The sequence below is a fragment of the Ambystoma mexicanum genome, chromosome 1q, assembly GCF_040938575.1.
Source record: "Ambystoma mexicanum isolate Mex_15411 chromosome 1q, UKY_AmexF1_1, whole genome shotgun sequence".
Lineage (NCBI taxonomy): Eukaryota > Metazoa > Chordata > Amphibia > Caudata > Ambystomatidae > Ambystoma > Ambystoma mexicanum.
In genome coordinates this window covers 1476296377-1476314948 of record NC_090922.1, presented here as the reverse complement: position 1 = coordinate 1476314948, position 18572 = coordinate 1476296377, and the positions used below count along the sequence as shown (strand labels likewise).

Sequence of the window (18572 nt, the reverse complement as noted above, 5' to 3'; positions counted from 1 at the left end):
ACGCAAGGCCCGGCTCCCCTCCCAGGTTGTCATCTCGTCGGGGAGTGAGGAGTCCGGTGCCGCGTCCCAGGCCGCAGCTGCCGGGGGGAGGTCCAAGAGGCGGAGGTTGCAGTTGGACTCCTCGGCAGCAGAAGGGGCAGCTGGGACCCCACAGGGCCCAACGGGGGAAGATGGCACAGAGTCATCCAGGTTGGTGGGGGGTTTGGTGGAGGAGGAGGCCGTGCAAGCACCGGAGACGGGGTCTGGGGGTGGGGATCCCACTGGTGCTAGTGGTGCAGTGCAGGACCAGGGACAGGAGGCAGCACAGGCCGCCGCGGAGGTGCCTGTGTGCAATCCTGTCCCTGATCCTGTCCCTGCATCATCTTGCACCAGCAGGGATGCCCATGTCCAGACCAGTTTTCAGGCAGGGGATGAGCTGACGTCAACTGGCCTTCCTATGCCTGCGGACGTGGCTATCCAGGCCCGGGTTGAGCCTGTCCTGGCTGGAGTGGCGTTGCGTCAACGGGCCATGCGAGGTGACCTGCAGTCTTTTCATGAAGAGACTGCACATCATCTCGAATGGCTCGTTGACCACGTCAGCCTGCTGGGACAGGTCACCCAGGCTGGATTCCTCCGTCTGATGGGGCTTGCCACGACCCCCTCCTCAGCTGGACCCCCTACGCGCCAGTCGTCCTCTGTGCCATCTTCCCACCCATCAGTCACCTGGGTGCCCTGTGGAGCTGCCTCGGACGGTGCGGCCAGGCTGGTGGAGGAGGCATCCCTGCCACAGTCGGGAGTCGGACGTCCAGCAGGGGTGGCCACGTCAACGACTGCACCCCAGCCGGCGGAGGATGTGCAGGCAGCAGGAGGCAGTGCAGGGGCAGAGGCACAGCAGCAGCAGCACCATGGTGGGAGCCATGAAGGCTCGGGGCCTTCGACATCGGAGGGGCAGGCATCGGCCGGAGGGCAGGAGGACCCAGGACAAAAAGTGTCTTCCGTGTGGCAGCGGTTGGGCCACGCCATAGATGCGGAGCGGCAGCGGGCGGAAGAGGCACGGCTCTCAATGGTCAGGGCGGAGAACTCCATGCAGAGGGCCCTAAGGCGGGTCGAGTGCCTCGAGGCAATCCGCAGGGCTTTGGAGGTGGACACGTCGACGGCCCTGCGGACCCTCGGGGCCATGGAGGAGGACCGCCTCCGGGACATTGAGGAGGAGTTCGATGATGCCCTGGCCCGGCACATCCAGAAGTGAGCCGTGGAACTAGCCCGCTGCCCTTGTACATAGTTATGTAGGTAGTGTTAAGTTTCATTTTTGTTTTTATTTCATTTGCACCTTTTGGACATTGGCCACATTTTTGTATATAGTTTTTTTTATTAGTTAGTGTAGTTAGTTAGGTTTCCTTTATTTTGTTGGGATGATGGACCCTGGCTTCTTGCATTGTACATAGTTGTGGACTTGTACATACTTTCTTTTTTAACATTATCCATGGATCAATGGCTTATAATTTTTTTTTCACATTTGATTTTGTTTGGTGGACATTGACTTTGTACTACATTACTTTGGATTTCTATATTCTTTAATTTTTTTTTTATTTTGAACGGACATGCTTCTTTTCATTTTTTTCCATTCACATTTCTGTTTCTTCATTTTTGTTTCTATTCATCTTTCCTTTAATACATTATTTATTTGTTGCACTTCAATGTGTGGTGTCTCATTGTTTTCATGCATTTCATGTTATGTGTTTTGAGAATCACTGACACCAATTGGGTGTATGTGAGGGACATGTGTTTGTTTTGGAACTTGCAATTGGTGTTCTGTGATGTAATTGCAGAATATGAGTGGGTGGATGCAATACTCGGGTGGGTGTTTTGCATTTGGGGGCTGACCATAGAGACCAGGGATCTGGACTGTGATGACATGTTGGGTGGGGAACATGAGTTGGACATGGGTGGGGGCCTGCTGGAGGCTGCCCCTGGTGGCTGGGGGGTGGGGGTGGTGGGAGACATGGGTGGGGGCCTGGTGGAGGGTTCCCCTGGATGCTGGGGGGTGGGGGTGCAGGGGGACATGTGTGGGGGCCTGGTGGAGGGTGCCCCTGCACTGCTGGGGGGTGGGGGTGGTGGGAGACATGTGTGGGGGCCTGGTGGAGGGTGCCCTGCACTGCTGGTGGGTGGGGGTGATGGGTGACATGAGTGGGGGTCTGGTGGAGGGTGCCCCTGGATGCTGGGGGGTGAGGGTGCAGGGGGACATGTGTGGGGGCCTGGTGGAGGGTGCCCCTGCACTGCTGGGGGGTGGGGGTGGTGGGAGACATGTGTGGGTGCCAGGTGGAGGGTGCCCCTGGATGCTAGGGGGTGGGGGTGCAGGGGGACATGAGTGGGGGCCTGGTGGAGGGTGCCCCTGGGGGGTGGGGGTGGTGGGAGACATGAGTGGGGGCCTGGTGGAGGGTGCCCCTGGATGCTAGGGGGTGGGGGTGCACGGGGACATGAGTGGGGGCCTGGTGGAGGGTGCCCCTGGATGCTGGGGGGTGAGGGTGCAGGGGGACATGTGTGGGGGCCTGGTGGAGGGTGCCCCTGCACTGCTGGGGGGTGGGGGTGGTGGGAGACGTGTGGGTGCCAGGTGGAGGGTGCCCCTGGATGCTAGGGGGTGGGGGTGCAGGGGGACATGAGTGGGGGCCTGGTGGAGGGTGCCCCTGGATGCTGGGGGGTGGGGGTGGTGGGAGACATGAGTGGGGGCCTGGTGGAGGGTGCCCCTGGATGCTAGGGGGTGGGGGTGCAGGGGGACATGAGTGGGGGCCTGGTGGAGGGTGCCCCTGGATGCTGGGGGGTGGGGGTGGTGGGAGACATGAGTGGGGGCCTGGTGGAGGGTGCCCTGCACAGCTGGGGGGTGGGGGTGATGGGTGACATGAGTGGGGGCCTGGTGGAGGGTGCCCCTGGATGCTGGGGGGTGAGGGTGCAGGGGGACATGTGTGGGGGCCTGCTGGAGGGTGCCCCTGCACTGCTGGGGGGTGGGGGTGATAGGAGACATGTGTGGGGGCCTGGTGGAGGGTGTCCTGCACTGCTGGGGGGTGGGGGTGATGGGAGACATGAGTGGGGGCCTGGTGGAGGGTGCCCCTGCACTGCTGGGGGGTGGGGGTGGTGGGAGACATGTGTGGGGGCCTGGTGGAGGGTGCCCCTGGATGCTGGGGGGGTGGGGGTGGTGGGAGACATGAGTGGGGGCCTGGTGGAGGGTGCCCTGCACTGCTGGGGAGTGGGGGTGATGGGAGACATGAGTGGGTGCCAGGTGGAGGGTGCCCCTGGATGCTGGGGGGGTGGGGGTGGTGGGAGACATGGGTGGGGGCCTGCTGGCAGGTGCCCCACAGTGCTGGGGGGTGGGAGACATGAGTGGGGGTCTGGTGGAGGGTGCCCCTGGATGCTGGGGGGTGAGGGTGCAGGGGGACATGTGTGGGGGCCTGGTGGAGGGTGCCCCTGCGCTGCTGGGGTGTGGGGGTGGTGGGAGACATGTGTGGGTGCCAGGTGGAGGGTGCCCCTGGATGCTAGGGGGTGGGGGTGCAGGGGGACATGAGTGGGGGCCTGGTGGAGGGTGCCCCTGGATGCTGGGGGGTGGGGGTGGTGGGAGACATGAGTGGGGGCCTGGTGGAGGGTGCCCCTGGATGCTAGGGGGTGGGGGTGCAGGGGGACATGAGTGGGGGCCTGGTGGAGGGTGCCCCTGGATGCTGGGGGGTGGGGGTGGTGGGAGACATGAGTGGGGGCCTGGTGGAGGGTGCCCTGCACAGCTGGGGGGTGGGGGTGATGGGTGACATGAGTGGGGGCCTGGTGGAGGGTGCCCCTGGATGCTGGGGGGTGAGGGTGCAGGGGGACATGAGTGGGGGCCTGGTGGAGGGTGCCCCTGCACAGCTGGGGGGTGGGGGTGATGGGTGACATGAGTGGGGGCCTGGTGGAGGGTGCCCCTGGATGCTGGGGGGTGAGGGTGCAGGGGGACATGAGTGGGGGCCTGTTTGAGGGTGCCCCTGCACTGCCGGGGGGTGGGGGTGATAGGAGACATGTGTGGGGGCCTGGTGGAGGCTGCCCCTGGTGGCTGGGGGGTGGGGGTGCTGGGAGACATGAGTTGGACATGGGTGGGGGCCTGGTGGAGGCTGCCCCTGGTGGCTGGGGGGGTGGGGGTGCTGGGAGACATGGGTGGGGGCCTGGTGGAGGCTGCCCCTGGTGGCTGGGGGGTGGGGGTGGTGGGAGACATGGGTGGGGGCCTGGTTGAGGCTGCCCCTGGTGGCTGGGGGGTGGGGGTGGTGGGAGACATGGGTGGGGGCCTGGTTGAGGCTGCCCCTGGTGGCTGGGGGGGTGAGGGTGCTGGGAGACATGAGTCGGACATGGGTGGGGGCCTGGTGGAGGCTGCCCCTGGTGGCTGGGGGGTGGGGGTGGTGGGAGACATGGGTGGGGGCCTGGTGGAGGCTGCCCTGCACAGCTGGGGGGTGGGGGTGGGGGGAGACATGGGTGGGGGCCTGCTGGAGGCTGCCCCTGGATGCTGGGGGGTGAGGGTGCAGGGGGACATGAGTGGGGGCCTGTTTGAGGGTGCCCCTGCACTGCTGGGGGGTGGGGGTGATAGGAGACATGTGAGGGGGCCTGGTGGAGGCTGCCCCTGGTGGCTGGGGGGGTGGGGGTGCTGGGAGACATGAGTTGGACATGGGTGGGGGCCTGGTGGAGGCTGCCCCTGGTGGCTGGGGGGGTGGGGGTGCTGGGAGACATGGGTGGGGGCCTGGTGGAGGGTGCCCCTGCACAGCTGGGGGGTGGGGGTGATGGGTGACATGAGTGGGGGCCTGGTGGAGGGTGCCCCTGGATGCTGGGGGGTGAGGGTGCAGGGGGACATGAGTGGGGGCCTGTTTGAGGGTGCCCCTGCACTGCTGGGGGGTGGGGGTGATAGGAGACATGTGTGGGGGCCTGGTGGAGGCTGCCCCTGGTGGCTGGGGGGGTGGGGGTGCTGGGAGACATGAGTTGGACATGGGTGGGGGCCTGGTGGAGGCTGCCCCTGGTGGCTGGGGGGGTGGGGGTGCTGGGAGACCTGGGTGGGGGCCTGGTGGAGGCTGCCCCTGGTGGCTGGGGGGGTGGGGGTGCTGGGAGACATGAGTCGGACATGGGTGGGGGCCTGGTTGAGGCTGCCCCTGGTGGCTGGGGGGTGGGGGTGGTGGGAGACATGGGTGGGGGCCTGGTTGAGGCTGCCCCTGGTGGCTGGGGGGGTGAGGGTGCTGGGAGACATGAGTCGGACATGGGTGGGGGCCTGGTGGAGGCTGCCCTGCACAGCTGGGGGGTGGGGGTGGGGGGAGACATGGGTGGGGGCCTGCTGGAGGCTGCCTCTGGTGGCTGGGGGGTGGGGGTGGTGGGAGACATGGGTGGGGGCCTGGTGGAGGCTGCCCCTGGTGGCTGGGGGGTGGGGGTGGTGGGAGACATGAGTGGGGGCCTGGTGGAGGGTGCCCCTGGATGCTGGGGGGTGAGGGTGCAGGGGGACATGAGTGGGGGCCTGGTGGGGGGTGCCCCTGGATGCTGGGGGGTGGGGGTGGTGGGAGACATGAGTGGGGGCCTGGTGGAGGGTGCCCCTGGATGCTAGGGGGTGGGGGTGCAGGGGGACATGAGTGGGGGCCTGTTTGAGGCTGCCCCTGCACTGCTGGGGGGTGGGGGTGGGGGGAGACATGGGTGGGGGCCTGCTGGAGGCTGCCCCTGGTGGCTGGGGGTGCAGGGGGACATGCGTTGGTGGGCAGTAGTGCTAGTTGATATGTGGGTTGGCTGGTGGGCATGGCCATGGTGGATGGGGTGCCTGCAGGACATGTGCTGGGTAGGCCCCTGTGGTGTGAGCCACCTGCAGGGGCCGTGGAGGGTGTAGAGGGTACACCTGGGAGGACCCACACGTGCAATTCACGTGTGCTGCTCCCCGCGCACCCCCGGAATACACGTACCCCGCTCAATCGCGTGTGGAACTTCCCGCGCACCCCTGAAATCCACGTACCCGGCCAAATCGCGTGTGGAACTTCCCGCGCACCCCTGGAATCGACGTACCCGGCCAAATCGCGTGTGGAACTTCCCGCGCACCCCCGGAATACACGTACCCCGCTCAATCGCGTGTGGAACTTCCCGCGCACCCCTGGATTCCATGTACCCGGCCAAATCGCGTGTGGAACTTCCCGCGCACCCCCGGAATACACGTACCCCGCTCAATCGCGTGTGGAACTTCCCGCGCACCCCTGAAATCCACGTACCCGGGCAAATCGCGTGTGGAACTTCCCGCGCACCCCTGGAATCCACGTGCCCGGCCAAATCGCGTGTGGAACTTCCCGCGCACCCCCGAAATCCACGTACCCCGCTCAATCGCGTGTGGAACTTCCCGCGCACCCCTGAAATCCATGTACCCGGCCAAATCGCGTGTGGAACTTCCCGTGCACCCCCGGAATACACGTACCCCGCTCAATCGCGTGTGGAACTTCCCGCGCACCCCTGAAATCCACGTACCCGGCCAAATCGCGTGTGGAACTTCCTGCGCACCCCTGGAATCCACATGCCCGGCCAAATCGCGTGTGGAACTTCCCACGCACCCCCGAAATACACGTACCCCGCTCAATCGCGTGTGGAACTTCCTGCGCACCCCTGAAATCCACGTACCCGGCCAAATCGCGTGTGGAACTTCCCGCGCACCCCTGGAATCCACGTGCCTGGCCAAATCGCGTGTGTCACTTCCCGCGCACCCCCGAAATACACGTACCCCGCTCAATCACGTGTGGAACTTCCCGCGCACCCCTGAAATCCACGTACCCGGCCAACTCGCGTGTGGAACTTCCCGCGCACCCCTGAAATCCACCTACCCGGCCAAATCGCGTGTGGAACTTCCCGCGCACCCCTGGAATCCACGTACCCGGCCAAATCGCGTGTGGAACTTCCCGCGCACCCCCGAAATACACGTACCCCGCTCAATCGCGTGTGGAACTTCCCGCGCACCCCTGAAATCCACGTACCCGGCCAAATCGCGTGTGGAACTTCCCGCGCACCCCTGGAATCCACGTACCCGGCCAAATCGCGTGTGGAACTTCCCGCGCACCCCTGGAATCCACGTACCCGGCCAAATCGCGTGTGGAACTTCCCGCGCACCCCTGGAATCCACGTACACGGCCAAATCACGCGTGGAACTTCCCGCGCACCCCTGGAATCCACGTACCCGGCCAAATCGCGTGTGGAACTTCCCGCGCACCCCTGGAATCCACGTACCCGGCCAAATCGCGTGTGGAACTTCCCGCGCACCCCCGTAATACACGTACCCCGCTCATTCGCGTGTGTAACTTCCGCGCACCCCCGGAATACACGTACCCCGCTCAATCGCGTGTGTCACTTCCCGCGCACACCCGGAATACACGTACCCCGCTCAATCGCGTGTGTCACTTCCCGCGCACCCCCGGAATACACGTACCCCGCTCATTCGCGTGTGTAACTTCCCGCGCACCCCCGGAATACACGTACCCCGCTCAATCGCGTGTGTCACTTCCCGCGCACACCCGGAATACACGTACCCCGCACAATCGCGTGTGTCACTTCCCGCGCACCCCCGGAATACACGTACCCCGCTCATTCGCGTGTGTCACTTCCCGCGCACACCCGGAATACACGTACCCCGCTCAATCGCGTATTTTACTTCCCGCGGCGCCACTTTTTTGATGCGCTGGGACTCTACCGCCTGCCTTCGTGTGGCGGACATGTTTCAGCTTGTGCGCGGCTTTGGCTGTGCGTGGGTTTGCCCTATTCCATTCCATGAATACGTGTGGTTCGTGTGCGTGTGGGCGTTACCTCTGCTTCCGTGCAGTGCATCCCCAGTTACGCCCTTATTTTCGCGTGTTGTTCCCCATTCCGCGCGTTACGCCCCATGTCCCGCCCACTTTCTGCTGTGTGCGCTGAGGTTGTGCGCTTTCAATGTGCGCGTCGCACACCGTCGCGCACGCCTTTCGCGATGTTGCAGTGACTTGTGCGCCATGCACGGGTTTGGCGCACATCCCGCGGTGAACACGCGCAGGGACTTCCATGAATCGCACGCGTGCGCCTGTTTTTTTCTGCTTGCGCCTAGATTTTCGGCGCACGTTGGTTCCATGAATCGGCCCCTTAATTGGGGGACAGAAAACAATCTCTTTAAAAATTCAGAGCGCGAAAGCCAGGTACATTTATCAGATTGATACAGATTTTTTATAATACAGGTACGGTTGCCCCAGACGGCATCATTTTCTTTTATGGGATCCGATATTGAGAATACAGAGCAATGTGGACTTCCATGTTTGCTAGCTGTTTTAGGAGTATTTATTGGGACGATGTCGTCCTCAAATAAAGATTTGTTCATTGTATTTTCAAGTTCGTCTACCCCGTCCGGGGCTTCTGTATCCCCAGCGATCAACCAGCTCGTTAGGCGGCCATTGCCTAAATCTTTCTGTTTCTTTGCCCGAGCAGCTCTTTTTTTTGCTTTTTTTGAGCGATGGATGGGCTTCCCCATCTCAGGAGGTGACGCCCCCTGGCTGCTGGTTCTAGCTCCACCGGATGCTAACTTAGCCCTCTTGCGTTGTTTACGCTGCTTGTGAGGAGGCAATGACTCTGGCAATATCTCTGGATGTTCGGATGTTTCTATGCTTGGAGCTATGGTTTGTGGCTCATGCAGTTCGTTTGCTATTGAGATGGCTTCAGTTAAGTTATTTTCCGCCTCCTCAGCCAGATTCTGTCTATGCTCTAGGTCACTGATCAAAACATCTGTATTTGCCAATATTCGCCCAGACATCCGCAGCAATATTTTTAATGCAAATTGTAAAGATGCCACCGATGCCAGTAGTTCAGCAATTTCTGGCACTAATAGGGAATTACTGTTGGTTTTCTCTGTGCCAGTTGCCAAAGATGTATCTATATCTAGGTTAGGTGAGGCTGATAATCTCATCAATGATCCATCATGAGGTGGCAGTTTGCCATCATCTTTAACTGGGCTCTCAGGCTTTGCGAGATTCCCTTTTTCCAGAGGGGTTATTGTCTGGGGAGTCATACCTCTCTGGATATTCAGACACAAATCTAAAAGAGTTATTGTCGATGTCTTCAAAGTTGAGCGAACTGCCCAAATTAGAGATGTTGACCACTGGTTCCATAGGTGTCTCCAGAGCAGTGGAATTAATGTCCACTGGCACATTTAAAGGGAAGAAACCCATGATCTTTCCCTGATCAACAGGGATTCCCTTCTTGACTTTATTTCTCTTACTTTTATTTTCTTCCATAATAGGTCTCAGGGCTGCCTCCTGTTTCTTTTCCCTTAGATTGTATTTGGAAATGGAAGGTTTTTTAGAGGGTGCCATCAGTTCAAGGGTTTAGTCACTATGTAAGATCAATTGATATAGTTGAGACAAATTACGGGAGAAGAGAGGCAATAACTTAATTCAACAGATATTGTCCCCGATCAACCGGATTCAGCGACCAATTATGTCTTAATGATTAATAAATAGGAGCGCTGGTGTCCTCTTCAAATCCCGCAGTATCGTCCCCTGTACACGTGGAAAGAGGGCGTAGGTGTAGCTTCCACTACTGCAGTACGCCCCCAGAGACCGTAGGGCTCCCCGTACCCCGTAGCCGAGCGAGCTGGAGCGCTGCTCAATTGGCGTCCGCAATCTGCGTTCAGGTCCGGCAATCGAAAGAGAGGTCCTATCCTCAGGCCACACCTCAGGTGGCTGCCGTACGGCTAACTGCTGTCGTACTACGCAGGGGGCACTTCCGATGCCGGCATATGATGAGCACTCATGCAAAGTTAGACAGTACTCTGCTACCTAATGCTACAAATGGGAGCAGTGGAGGTAATGCGGCAATTACAAAATAGAGGTAGGCAGGAAACCTCCTACCCCCTTTTCGTGCTGCCGTCCTCTATTTTACCTCCTCTTCATGGACCAGCCCGCCTGCTGAACCCTCGCTCTGCCAGCCGGCAGTTGTCAGCTGCCCATTACCTGATTAGCAGTTGATGACTGTCTCAGGATACGGCAGCACTCGATCCTGTGTGTAGAAGGCGGCGGCAGGCAAGCAGGGCAAGGCAGAGAAAGGCCAGCTGCGGCTGTACAAGGTTGCGTCTCCCACGCTTCCCAAACAGTACGGGGCCCCGGCGTATCAAAGGCAGCGGCACTCGCCTCTTTCCCGTGAGGCAGTGTTCTCAGCTCGGCTCGTCAGGCAGGTTCCACAGCCGAGCCTTCTCCTTCGCGCAATTCGCGCAATTAGAGGAAAGGTCCTAGATCCTAGGCGGGACCTCTCCTACGCGTCAAGCCGCACCCGATTCGGAGCTCACGTTCACCAAACAGAGCATCCGTAATCTGGCCGCTTCCGACAGCGTTAGTACAATCTGTCAATCTCCTGCAGTGTCTGGGCCTAATGACACGCCATGTATCTACAATTAAATTTCATGAGCATATACTGTCGTATTTTCGTTACATAGCTTGGAATACTTTCACGTCTCATGCTATACTTTACATATTTTCTACTATTCTTTAACGTAGCCAATTGTACAATGTTTGTTTCAGTATTGTGCTCTTTACAGGTCTTTTTCAGCCATGTTTTAAAGCTCCCATTTCTTTGATTTAGAGAGGAGGCGTCATGTAGGTCATGCCATTTTTTTATGTTCTGTCATAGTTTTGCCCAGCACACCCATTGATAGGCAATTGTCAATTATTTTAAAGGCTGTTATAAACTCTGGGTTTACAGTCAATTACACAAAATACTTTGGCCTGGCGATTGCACAAACACCTGGGGACACGGACACGCTGGTGGACACTTGGCCAATTAAATGGAAGGGAAACCACATTGAGTACCTGGGAGTTAATATCCCCAGCTCTATCAAATCAGTACACACGGCAAATTATCCCTCGTTATTCGCTGGGGTAGAGTCTGATTTGAAGAGGTGGCATAAGCAAACAATGTTGTGGCTTGGGCGTGTCCCGGCTGTTAAAATGACTATTGTTCCTTGGCTTCTCTACCACTTTTTGACCCTTCCCACTGCCGTCCCACTCCCAAAGCTACATAGGCTAGAAGAGAAGATTTTGGCTTATATTTGATAAAATCGCAGACCAAGGATTGCTAAAACAGTTTTGATGCATAGGGAACATTTGGGAGGCCTGGGGGTCCCCGACATTTACCGCTATTAGCTTGCCTCTCACCTCTCACACATCCTCACATGGGGTCAGTCTGGGGAAATACCAAAGTGGGCACAATTGGAACATACAGCCACCCTGGTCCCCTTGAAACAGCTGCCGTACATTAAGGAGAATCAATCCCACACTCTTGTCATCAACACTTCATACACTCAGGTATTGGAACTTAGCTACCAAGCGATGCCTTTAGGCCCCTTATCGCCCGTGGTCAACAATCCCGAGTTCAGCCCGGGTAAACACGCTGCAGCATTTGTGGCTTGGACATTGGGAGTCCGGAGGGAACTCAGACAGCTTTTCAATGGCAGGTACCTGCTCACTTTCGAGGACTGCAAAAGGGAGTTTGCAGTGCAGGAGGGGGAGAAGTTTCAGTAGCTTCAGCTGCGACACTCGGCGTCTCACCCAATGGTTCGGGAAGGGGTACTAGAGCCCTGAATGCCTTAGAACTCACATACTTGGCAGGTAGATCAAGGGCAGAGTCTCACGACATTGCAATCTGCAAGATCGCTTTGACCCACAAGAAAGTTTACTCTATATGGTGGGATGGGAGAAAGACCTGGGGAGGGAGATTGGAGAGGACTTGTGGCGTCACATCTGGGAACGGACCCACAGGACTTCTAGGTGTACCACGGATAAGGAGTGTCAGCTCAAACTTTGCTACCAATGGTATTACACCCCAGACAGACTCCACCACATAGCTCCCTCCTATCCAGAAAACTGTTAGAGGGACTGCCAGAAAATCAGAACGTTTTTCCATCTGTAGTGGCAATGCCCTAAAGCCCAATCCTACTGAAAGGAGGTTCTTGTGCACATCAGCGCTCTGTTGGCTATTGACTTACCTCTGGCCCCTTTGATTATCTTAATGGGGAATTGCAGGGATGGGCTTTATCCTCTGACGGGTCGCAAAGCCAGGTTGCTTACTCACGTCCTCCTTGAGGCCAAAATCGACTTAGCCCAGAACTGGAAGAATGCAGATTCGCCAGTGCTTGATATGTGGTGGGAGAAGCTATAGGAAATGCTGTCATCAGAAAGGATCCCGGCTCTGGCGGAAGGGAGATGCTCTTCCTATGTGGCTACCTGGCTCAAGTTCATAGAGTATACGCAAGAAGCTTACCACAGTGCCCATAAACCCAAGCTATATACAGGCTCGGACATGGACTTGGGTGCCGTTGTGTTCAGGCAGTGTACAATAACCCCATGTGTGTGTTTTGCTTATTCACTGTGTTCTTTGGTCTATAGCTTGTGACATCCGTTTATGCCTACGTGTACCACTGTGCTGTCTCCCATGTCCAACAAAACGTACAAATATAGAACATTAACCATAGGATAGTGTAGAAAGAGTTAGGAAGTCCTTGAGGGGGCTGTTAGGCAGAATCCTGTGCAGTGCCCTTAGGGACCACTACACACAATTAAGACTACAGGTGGCAATACAAGTTTTACCTTTGGTACAAGCCTGTACTACTATGTCAGAGTGGTAGCAGTGGCGGAGCAGCCAGGCTTATCTCAAGAGTATATGAGCAGTAGCAGAGATTACACAAAGGGACCACAATTACTGTGACTCAGGCAAACACTGACTGAAGGTTTCAAGTAGAAAAATATAAGTACATATATTTTTAAACCATATGTTATAAACACAACACTTCTATTAAACTTTACGTCACATATACTACAATTCACTTTGTACAGTATGTCTCAAGGCAAGTACCCTGTGTTTGAATGAACCGGTGTTAGGAACAAAACACGTTACCGCGAACACGATTGCAATCACTTTTTGACAGTTCGGTCTACTAAATAAACGCGTATCCGTGACATGAAATGCTACCGGGGCAAAAACACACTTAGCACCTGAGATACCCAGAGGGAGTTGGAGGCAAAAATCACAGGCAATATTTTGGTTAGGCAGACAGAATCAAGAAACACTCAGAGACAGGAGTTCAAAAGTCAAAGAGCCGGAGCCAGGGTCAAGTGGCACCGGGGACCTGTTGCCGAAGATCACAGTCAGACAATTCACGATTCAACTTAGCCAAAAGTACTTCGATATTGTCAATGTTCGGAAGTAAAAGTTATAAGAAGGAGGGAAGACCAGGGAAAGCCTTGAAGATGAAGAAAAGGGGTTCACCCAGTTTACTCAAGTAGAACACAGTACCTTGTTCCAATGGGGCAGCTGGTGCCCTGGCAGTTGTTCCTTGTCGTTTCCCGCAGACCCATGATTCCTGGGTCTTTGTTGTGAAGGAGGACGTCTGAAGAGGGGTCTGCACCACACAGCGATGAAGCCGGCAGCAGCGACAAAGAATAAAAGGTGTGCTCCTTAAAAACAGGAGAGGCTCTTCAGGTGGCTATCCGGAACATTACAGCAGCGTGCAGCGATTTCGACCACAAAGGCGACCTCTGGCTGAAGATGATGAGCTGGTTATCCCCACCAGGCTCAAGGGAAGAAGACTCCGGACTGGATCTTCTCTTAGTCATCGAAGGGTAGATAGCTCAGGACTGCAGCAGGGCTTCACCGGGACAGGGTAGTTACAGCAGCCGTCGTACTCTCCGCTTCTCTTCGGTTCCTTGTAGTTCCAGTGGCGACTCTCTGACTTCTAGCCCAAGAGACCTGCCTTTTATGCGCAAAAAACCCCATTCACACAGCCTGGCTGTCAATCACCCAGCAGGGGGATTGTCCAGCCTGGACAACCACCTCAGCCAATCATGGCAAAGTGTGACTTGGGTTTCCTAGGATACCCTGTGCAGGGGGTGACTACACCCCTCCCTCACATTCAGCCCACCTAGACACCCAGGCGCCTGGTGGAGGGCTTCTGAGCAGAAGCCTGCCAAAAGACGGTGAACAAAGAAGGCGAACCTAGTTTGCCGCGCAAAGTAAAACACAAGAAGGACTTTAACAAAAAGAAATGGCAAATAAACCCAGCCGGAGCCAAGAGAAAGACAATTTGGTCGAGCGGGTTTATGTTCAAGGCTAATAGAATATAATAGCCAAGAACAATACCGCGTTTATATAAAATAAGCGCGGTAGAAAAGTTAGGTTAGATACCACTGCCACTAGCCAAGTCTAAATGTTAAAAGAGCGAAACAATGCTCTAGGAGGTACAGATAAAAAGGGATACAAATTAACCCTTTCCAGTACTCCATGGAAGATGGGGTGTACTGGTTCTGTGGTAGATTAAGTAAAGTTAATGGTAACCTTACCCTTTTCTGGGGGACTGTAGTCAGCCTCAGAAATGGAGTCGGGGGAAGCCTCAAAGACATCCCTGTGCCACGGCACTGAAGGTGCTGTGTGACACACAAAAAGAGTGGGGCCAATGAAGTGGTGTATTTCAGAGTCCACCATCACAAAAACGTAGAAATACACATGGCAAAACACAGGTAAGAGTGGGGGAAAAGCTCACACTCTTACCAAGTGGGAAAAAAACCCTCCAGAAGTCCAGCAAAGTTGCTGGTGGACTCACTAGGTGAGGGAAATTAGCCATAAATGAGAATTCTCCCTAGCTGGGGCTAGATCGATAACGCATTCAGCCTTTAGGTTATCAGCTCCAGCTAAAGGCTGAACTAGACCATGGAGTAGATACTAGCCTGCAGGCGAGGGTGCCTCGGTTAGGGTGGAGGTTCCATACCTGAAGAGGCCATAGGCCCCTGAACCATCTCTAGACACTGTTGTGATTGAGTCATCTGTGACAGAATGAACAAAGAACTGTGGACACAAATGTTAAATTGCACCTCATCTCGACATGCAACTTTTCGAAAAGCTTGGAGCAAAGCAAACAGTTTGCATGAAGTGAAAAAGAAGGCTCTGTGAAATGGATTAGGAAGATAGCCTGAAAGGTTTGAGGCAGTGTGCAGAGTTTTTGCTCCAGCGTATTGTGGGATGCTCAAAAGAGCGAGCCTGCTTTAGTTGACATTATATGACAATGATATTCCTTTCTCTACTTTTTCACTCTGTAGGCCGTTTTGTAAATTAAAGATAAATGGCACTAGTTATCTGAGGGGAATGCATAGCGAAAGAAGCAGGCTCAGGTGCACAGAGAAATAGAAGCCTTCCGTGATGCGGCCCAAAGTGAGGTGAAATCTAAGAGTCAGTGCCCGGGCAGGTTACTGACCGACACGACGAGGGTTGAAGCCCCCAAATCCCATATTACTGCCATCAAGAGCAAATAAGGGCATCTAAAGCACACTGACAAGGAGATCACCCAGGTTTTACAGGAATTCCACACAGTGCTCTATTCCTCCCACATGTGGGGTTCCTAGATCAGATAGCACTTTATTAGTTTAATCAGAAGGAAGCAGGAGTGGTTGGGCAGCCCTATCATGCTACAAGAGGTTCAGAGTGCGATCCATGCACTGCCTTCAGGTAAAGCCCCTGGGCTTCTCGGGCGATTTGTAGAAGGCCTTCTCTGCATGTCTTGACGCCAAACCGTCCATGGGTGTTTCAGCAGGCACTGCTAGATCACAGGTTGCCAGAGACTGAGGGAGGCAGTTGTCCCACTCCTTTTGAAACGGGGGAAAGCGGCTGACAAATGCACCTCCTATAGGCCAATATCACTTATTACTATTGCTAATAAAATGCTGGCACAAATTCTTGCTTCTAGGTTAGCCCCTCTGATGACTAAGTGTGTAAAGGCAGATCAGGCGGGTTTCAGACATGGAACGTCCACCTCCTCCGGACTGCGCAGGATGTTCATTCTTTTCTCAACAACTGATAAACAACGACCTGTAGTAGCCACCCTATCAGACGCTGAAAAGGCATTCGACTCTGTGGAGCTGCCCTACTGAGACTTATGGGGTGGGGGAAGAATTGATCTCCTTAGTGTCCCTGTTTTACACTGCCCCTGTGGCGTGTGTTTGCGTTTCAAAGGGCAGCTCTCTGAGCCGATTAATTTGGGTGTGGGCACGAAACAGGCTGTCCCCTTTCCCTCCTGTTATTCGCTTTGGCTATCGAGCCCTTAGCTGAATTGATTAGGGAGCGGCATATTCACGGGGTTCCAATTGTTTACGCATAAGCTTGTGATGTCGCTATATGCAGTTGATATGGTATTGTATATTTCAGACCCTGCTATTAACTTGACACCCATTAGATGTTCTTGAATTTGGGAAGTTTTCTGGGTTAAAAATGAATCCCACTAAATCAGTGTTTTTTCCACTGACCGGATGGAAGTTTATCAGGATGGACTTGTGTTTCAATGGCACTCGGACAGTACTCAGTATTTGGGAATAGAGCTGTCAAGATCCTCCACCACCCTTTTCCCAAAATGTGTGGTCAAATTACTGGAATAGACCCATTCCATGACTGACGGATGGCAACACCTTCCGCTTTCCCTTTTTTTGTTGTTGCAGGTTTTCTGTTGTTAAAATGGTTTCTCTTGCCTCAGTTTCTCTTAATCTTTTTAAGCGTCCCCTTATTGATAACGCGATTCTTTTTCAAGGAGGTGAACTCCACTATATCAAGGTTTATTTGGCTGGGTAAGCAAGCTGGGGTGGGATGGGACAAACTAATTGCTGCTCTGAATAGGGGTGGGCTGGCGATTCCCAACCTAGAAACCTATTACAATTGCGGCACAGGCTGCTTTTCTATCTTACTGGTTCGCTTCCAACTCAGACAAGCCGCACATGCAAATTGATAAAGCCTTGGCATCACTGGCGCTTCCGAGGTCGGTGATACTTAACTCCCTGCGCTGTACCGCCAGGGCAGAACATTTAGTTGGGGGTACTTGCAGAGCTTGGCAACGTATAGAATTCAAGTCGTGTCATGAAGTACTATACCCTCGCCTGTTGCCAGTAGTACACATTACACGGATACCCTTGACAAACCAAAGAGGATATGTACAATTTATGAGTATGTAAAGTATTTCCCAATTAGGAGATCTCTGTCTTCAGAGGCGCTTTTCTACTCTGGAAGAGGTTAAACAAATGGGTATTACGAATGCGCTGGATTGCTTCTTATGCTTTCGACTCAAGACCACTTTACAGGATTTCTTCCCATAGCTCCTGACGTTGCCCCGCTCCTCCATGACATGATCGTAGCGGAGGGCAATGGGATGTTAGTCTAGATTCTTATATGGAAAGATCATAGATGGAGAAGATTCACAGAGATTCTATAGAAAGCTCCGTGCAACAGAGTCTCGTGTCAAAACACATGGAGCCTGTAAGCCATGCAAGCCAATGAAATCCTGATGCCAATGTGGAAAAGAAGACGGATGTAAAGAAATGCTAGACAGACTCCATAGCAGCTTGGTACAAGCCCTGGTGGGAGAACTTACCATGCTTTCCAATGCCCATCCCAAAGTCCAGCACAGAAGAGATATCTTCAGAGCTGATGTCCCCAAGACTAAGCTCTGGAGCTGAATCGTCGTCCTCAGAGGAGCTCCCTGTGGATTTCTTGCGCTCTGTGGATGTCTTGCTCAGGTGGGTCTTGGCTCGACCTAGAACGGGAGAGAAGTTGGGTTTACAGCATTGGTTTAAGAAACAATGAACAGCAAAAGGTAAGCTTGGTTTTAAGCCACGAAGAGGGTTCAGTCAGACCACACACAGACAAAGCAGGCTTATTTTATCTCGGTAATATGCACTGGAAGTGACATCACTGATGGCATGAAAGAGGTAATCTTACCGTAGTATTTGTACTGACAGACGGCGCCATTTCACACTGGTTGCAAGTTAACAGATATGGGGAGTGAGGTCCAAGATGGCATGCATTAGAGCTTGTATTCTGTGGGGTGTACACCTAGCTGCAAGAAACAGAGGGTGTGTTAACTGGGAAGAGAAAACTAGATTCTATGCCCCAAAATATAATGTGGACTGTTAGCGGTTTGCGAGATGGGAATGGGTGCCTCTTCTTGTTCTTCCCAGGTTTCCCAGAGCATGTTCAGGACATCTCTAGGCTCTCTACCATAAAGTAGTTCGAAAGGAGAGAATCCTGCAGAGACCTGAGGGGTTTTCCTTATTGCAAATAATGCCCAAGGGATCATTCGGTCCCAGTCTTTCCTGTCCTTATCTACCAATTTCTGTAGGATTAATTTCTGTGTTTTATTGAATGTTTCCACCAAGCCATCGGTTTGGGGATGGTGTACAGAGGTTCGTAAGGTGGTAAGATGGAGCAGCTCTTGGACTTCTGCCATAAGCTTGCTCATAAATTTTGAACTTTGATCGGTTAGTATTTCTTTGGGAAAGCCGACCCCAAGAAAATACTGCTTGAGGTGTTTAAGGATTTGTTGTGTGGTATTGTCTCATAGGGAAGGCTTCTGGGTATCTGGTTGCGTAGTCAACAATCGCCAGGACATATTTGTTGCCTAATCGAGATATTTCTAAAAGGTCCAATGATGTCCATCCAAATCTTGAAAAGGGGATTTCATGAATCTGAACAAAGGTTTTGATGTCAGCGTGGATACCTGGCCAGTAAAACTTCCCACTGATATGTGCTTGGATTTTGGAGTGACC

The 18572-nt window shown here is 54.6% G+C and overlaps 1 protein-coding gene across 4 annotated transcripts in view; it reads right to left on the bottom strand.

The window, feature by feature from the left end:
• Positions 1-18572, bottom strand: part of LOC138549941 (rho GTPase-activating protein gacN-like) — a 308520-nt gene that overhangs the window by 16965 nt on the left and 272983 nt on the right. For all 4 annotated transcript variants that reach the window (XM_069642373.1, XM_069642374.1, XM_069642376.1 and 1 more), the window contains one exon: positions 17399-17560. In XM_069642373.1, the coding sequence (XP_069498474.1) occupies positions 17399-17560 (162 nt within the window). The remainder of the gene's footprint in view (positions 1-17398; positions 17561-18572) is intronic.